The 6,202-nt window shown below is 35.8% G+C and overlaps 1 protein-coding gene across 1 annotated transcript in view; it reads right to left on the bottom strand.

Annotated features, from left to right (window-relative positions):
- Positions 1–6,202, bottom strand: part of pdk3 (pyruvate dehydrogenase kinase 3) — a 41,960-nt gene that overhangs the window by 7,745 nt on the left and 28,013 nt on the right. The window contains exons 4-8 of the mRNA XM_033033167.1: positions 5,957–6,028; positions 5,472–5,656; positions 4,339–4,428; positions 2,738–2,815; positions 1,201–1,277 (exon numbers count right to left, since the gene is read on the bottom strand). Coding sequence (XP_032889058.1) covers positions 1,201–1,277; positions 2,738–2,815; positions 4,339–4,428; positions 5,472–5,656; positions 5,957–6,028 — 502 coding nt within the window. The remainder of the gene's footprint in view (positions 1–1,200; positions 1,278–2,737; positions 2,816–4,338; positions 4,429–5,471; positions 5,657–5,956; positions 6,029–6,202) is intronic.

Raw genomic sequence — 6,202 nt, 5'->3', positions numbered from 1 at the left:
GTCAACAAAGAGAAATATTAATCCAGTGAAATGTCATCTTATGCTCAAAGATGATCTTCATTTTGTGGAATAATTGGTATATTTACACCAATTCACGCGTGGTCAAAGATAATGAACAGCAAAGACATGAATAGTAGCATCTCAAAAGTATCATTGGTGAGCCTTCAACTATTAACTACATTTAATAATAACTGAGAACCATATACCAAAGTTTCCCAATGATAAAATCACTGCTGACCCAATAAGTAGCATAAATAAAATAATAGTTATCTAGACCTTGATAAATTACATGAATAGACAAAATTGCAGCAAACAGACATCAATGCAAGTAAAGCTAGATTATTTATTATGAGTCTCAAAGAGGAGATTCCATTACTTTTTGCAATGATGACTACTGAGGAAAGAGAGTCCAAAGGGATTTGGAGCAACCAGTAAGGAAAACACTGGCAATGGGTTATAAAAAAAATCAAGCAGACAATGAAATGATACCCTTTTTTAAAAAGGGACATAGAATATTAGGATGAGGTTGTTTTGCATCAAAAGGTTGTGTTGATCTTAGAAGGTCTACATGATAGTTTAAAAAGAATATTACCAAAATGTAAGGATTAACTAATGAGAGATAGAAGATCATGGATAGAAGCTTAAGGGGTAAAAATAATATAATTTTAACCTCAGACCAATCCAGCCAATCAGGAAGGTACTTCTTCAGAAAAAACCGGGATGGAAGACCAGAGCTCCCCTCAAAAACAGCAGATGCTATTTAAATTATTAATTATTATTAAAAGTAGATATCTGCTAAGCAAGAGCATGCAGCAATATTGAGTCAAAGTAGGTGAATACAGATGCAGATCAGCCACAAATTAAATGAATAGTAGAATAAGATTGAAGGGTCAATTTGTTCTCTTCTTATACCCATACATGATGCAAAAGATTAGGCGTATTTGGCAAAAGTAAGTTGATCACATGTACAACTAAGCTGAAAATAAGCTAAAACTAAATTTTATGCTTCGCGTGCCTATTTATAAATTCTAAGTTCCAATATAGGATTTAAAATTCTTGTCATGTTAATGCTCAAAAACAATTATCCAGGAAGTTATAACTGTCTCAAAGTGGTAATCCCTCAGGCTTCAACAGATGCAAGCATTAAACTATATTTTGCAACTTTGTTCAGCAATCATGAAACAGAAACAGTCCACTTACTTTAAACAATTCAAACAACATGTGGAAGAGATGCGAGGGTATGTACACCACTTGGATAGGCTTTGTAGGTGCTTTAGCTGAAATATGCCCAAATTCATTAGTTATGTAGATTTATTTACACAATTATTAATACCTGTGCAATAAACATTAAGTATTATAATTCTTAGAGCAAACAGATCTTTTCAGTTCACAAATGTCATATTCTGAATGAACAGCAACAGTTTTCTTTTGCTATCCAAAGAGCTAACTTAAGCAAAACATGATAGAACATTGCCAGTGCTAGAAATATTCAGCAGGTCAGGCAGCTAACGTAGAGGGAGAAACAGAATTAACAGACACTAATCATCTTTCATAAGTTAGTTTAGAAGTATTATTTGATTGATGTGGAAGGATGACTATTCAAGTCATTAAAAATATGTCTGTAGAAGAGCTCTACAGCAATTTTGAATGCCGTTTAAAAACTAATCTAGAAATAACAAAAAAACACCACGTAAGACAAAGATTACCTGGATATTCAGGCGGTCAATTAATTCCACATGGTCAATAAAGCTGCAATGAATTCTGAACATCTATTTGGTGTGTGATTGTCAGATACCCTACAGATAAGCTGCAGTATTTGAATAACTGTTTTAGATTTCTCAATGATCTGCATGCTTTTTCCCTATTTTTTATTTTAATTATTTCTTAGCATCAGAGACAGCGCCTGGCAAAACCTATCTCGAGCTTCTGGGCAAGGGCTTTAACAGTATGTCACATAATGCCTCCTGGATGTAGATAATCCATTTGATAAGCCTTCCACTTCTGTACGAGGCAAGTGCAAGCAAGTGGAAAGGGTGGACAGTGTGTTGAATCCAGCTCATATGACCAACTAAATATTCATGTTTGGCAGCAATGTAAATGGTACATTTCTGGTTGTTCCATTGTAGGCCGGAGGATGAGGCTTTGGAGAGCATGCAGACGAGGTTTATCCGAATGCTGCCTGGATTAGAAGGTATTAGCTTCAAGATGAGGTGGACAAACATGGAATGCTAGAGGTTGAAGGAAGACCTGATGGAAGTATATAACAATATGAGATATATGGACAGTCAGAACCTTTTTACTCTAGGGTGGAATTGTCAAAAACTAGAGGATATAGCTTTAAAATATAAGCGACAATGTTTAATGGAGATGTGGGGGCAAGATTGTGTAACACAGAGAGTGCTGGGTGCCTGGAATATGCTACCAAGAGCGATGGAAGTAAATATGAATGTGGTATTTAAGAGGCTTTTAGATAGGCACATGAATTAAGGGAAACGGATAGATATTTCATTTACAGGCAGATGAGTTTAGTTTATTTTGGCATCATCTTTAGCACAAATATTGTGGGTGGAAGGGACTGTTCCGGTGCTGTCTCTTTCTATGTTCTATTTGATACATTGCCAAACTTGTTGTTGTCATTGTGTTATGTATTAAATGATCAATATCATAAAGTCTGATTCTCACAACTGTCTTTTAATTAGTTAATTCTAATGTAAAAATCCTGGAAGATTCCATTTACCATTAAATTCATTAATCTCCACATCTGGTGACCCTGTGTAATATTGTTCACACAGCATCTTTGCAGTCTCAAATGCATCTACAAAAAGAAAATTAAAATAATACATTAAACCACATATTTTACACGATATGAGTAAAATCCAAGTCGAAAATATCTGATCAATTTAGCAGAAAATATTCAGCTTTGTTATGCTATGGTACAAGTTTATATTTAACAGGGAACATGTTAAATATTCATTACAACACAAATATTAATGTATTCTATCTACCAGGTCTTTGACTATCTCTTGTTGATATGGATGGCTTTCAGTGATTCCTTATTAGCAAAGAAGGGATGGACACGATTGTTCAAAATCTAGCTCCACCTTCTATGTTGGCAACACACTAGTTTGAATATCTTTTGATTTCAAAGTATAGTTTTATCAAACCAAGCTATGCACATCAGCGGAAGGTCGATATTCAACATGTGGCTGATGCAGCCAGTGAGTACTTGATCATACCCTCAAAGCTTTGGATAGTTCCACCCTCGTGTTCCATATAGAATCGTGCTAAGTGAAAATTCTTCCATGTCTGACCATCACCACAAATATAACAAAATCAGGTATTCAGATATCAGATTGGTCTTTGCTATATGCAGTTCGGCAGAATGAGAGGTGATCTTATTGAAGCCAATAATTTTGAGGGGTTTTAACAGAGTACAAACTGTAAGGATGTTTCTCCTAATTAGGGAATCTAGAACTTAGAAACATAGAAAATAGGTGCAGGAGTAGGCCATTCGGCCCTTTGAGCCTGCACCGCCATTCAATATGATCATGGCTGATCGTCCAACTCAGTATCCTGTACCTGCCTTCTCTCCATACCCCCTGATCCCTTTAGCCACAAGGGCCACATCTAACTCCCTCTTAAATATAGCCAATGAACTGGCCTCAACTACCTTCTGTGGCAGAGAATTCCAGAGATTCACCACTCTCTGTGTGAAATTTTTTTCCTCATCTCGGTCCTAAAAGATTTCCCCCTTATCCTTAAACTGTGACCCCTTGTTCTGGACTTCCCCAACATCGGGAACAATCTTCCTGCATCTAGCCTGTCCAACCCCTTAAGAATTTTGTAAATTTCTATAAGATCCCCCCTCAATCTTCTAAATTCTAGCGAGTACAAACCAAGTCTATCCAGTCTTTCTTCATATGAAAGTCCTGACATCCCAGGAATCAGTCTGGTGAACCTTCTCTGTACTCCCTCTACGGCAAGAATGTCTTTCCTCAGATTAGGAGACCAACTTGTGACTACTATTTTAGAATAAGGGGGTGCTCCATTCAAAACCAAGATGAGAGCTTGATTCTCAGAAGGTTTTGGTGTTTGTAAGCTGAGAGTTATTAAACATATTCCAGACAAAGATAGATTGATTTTTGGGCAATAGAGAAATTAGGGATATTGAGCTCAATAGTGGAGCAAGTCAAAATCATATCAGCCTAGATGTTATGCAGTAGCGGATAAGGCTTGATACTGCTGTTTTACTTCAATTCTCATTAAATGCTTCTTGATTTGACACATTTTTGTTATCAAGTATGACAGACACATTTTCCTCATTGTAAGATTTCTTACCTTTAACAACATCTGCAACATTGCAGTTTGGATCAATACTTCCAATGTGCTTAGGGTGTGCTGGGTTTGTGTTACCTCCAAAGAGGAGAGCTGCCAAAAATGAAGAGAAGGAAACATCCATGAGATCTCAAGACGTCTTTAATTATTTTGTAGGTAAAGTTGATTGGAATAAGTCACATCGCATATAAATTAGGCTGAATGTTTTACAATATATTTTGTTAAAAAAATCATTAAAATGTTTAGTACTGTGTAAAACTGAGATTAAAAATGAATGCAATTTGTTCTGGTAATTAACATTGTTGTGAAACAACACCAATATTATTTAATATTTTCTTAGACTTGTATTAGGCTTCAACTATATCTAATTAAATTACATTGGAACAAATTCCCAAGAAACATTCATTTTCTGGAGAGTAAATTCCTTGCTGCCATTGGAAATCTAATTCTGTTCTGTTTTATGGCCCTGTCCCACTGTACGAGCTCATTCAAGTGCTCTCCCGAGTTTAAAAAAGAAATCAAACTCATGGTAAGCACGTAGAATGAACGTAGCGGGTACCTCGGAGCTTGGGGACGTATCTTAGCGGCTCATAACGCTAACGACAGGTACTCAGGAAACGCGGTAAGCTCGGGAAGACTCGTGAAGATTTTTCAACATGTTGAAAAATGTCCATGCGAGCCCCGAGTACCGACGAGCGGCCATTACCGTAAATCTCCGAGTTAGAATCAGGGCAAACAGGAGAACTCTTTGAATGAACTCGTACAGTGGGACAGGGCTTTAAGGCCAGTCTGATCATTTGTCCTAGAAGTCTAAAATGTGCTGGAATTCAAAAACAAGGAAATTACTTGTTTTTAATCAAATAAATATTTTATTCATCCTTAGAGGGCTTCATAATGTCTGGTGATGATTTTGTTCTGGATCACCATGACCAGTTTGTGGGTGTTAATAAAGGCATGAACTCAAGACAGAGCAATTTGTGCTATTAAGCAAATAAGCTACAACTAAATGTCAGATTTATTTCAATCATTATTTTTACATAATATTATCCCCAACCGCCCCAAGATCTAGCTGTCCCTTTGTATTTTCATAGTTTATGCATCAATTCATATTTTCACATTTAACACACAGTACTTACTATGCTGATTGATAAGCATCCTAAATGAGATTCGGTTGGTGTAGAAACGGTCCAGAAAGTATTGAATATTACTACTTATAAACGGGTCAAAACCATACTTCTCCTTATATTCGATAACCCCCTGAGCCATGGTTGGTACAACATCATTATGTCGATTTCGGATATTAACCAGTGATTCCAGAAAACTAGTGTAGAAAATACATTTGTCATACAAGAGTTAAATGTGAATAAATCAAAGAGTGAAGATCATTTATAAAAAGCACAGGATCGTTTATAAAAAGCACACCAATATATGCAACTGCAAGTTAAAAATACTTCAAGAATTTACCAAGAATATATTAAAATAATTAGACACAATACTTGCTAGTTATTTTCAGCCATTGTCTTTGAGTCACACCAGTCATCAAATGCAAATTAAATTGTTTTAATGGCCACTTCTTAAAGTGTCTACAAAGAGTATTCAGAAAACAATTGGTGATTCTTACTCATTTAACACTCGAGCATCTTCAGGGCCTTTGCTTTGAAACTCTAGCAGTTCTAAAAAACTCTGCATGTACCTGCAAATGTGGCAAAAAAATAAAAATTAATGTTTAATGAAGTAATGAAGTATATGATATGCTTTACTTAAAACAAAAAGTAACACTGGGTGAATTAGGGTGATTGGGTGAATTAATTAACATTTGCTGCAGATTTAACTAATTTCAAAAGTGAAAATCAAACACCATTTACAG

This window comes from Amblyraja radiata, chromosome 14 (assembly GCF_010909765.2).
Source record: "Amblyraja radiata isolate CabotCenter1 chromosome 14, sAmbRad1.1.pri, whole genome shotgun sequence".
Classification (NCBI taxonomy): Eukaryota; Metazoa; Chordata; class Chondrichthyes; order Rajiformes; family Rajidae; genus Amblyraja; species Amblyraja radiata.
The sequence above is the reverse complement of the archived record's forward strand: the minus strand, read 5'-3'. Positions and strand labels throughout refer to the sequence as shown.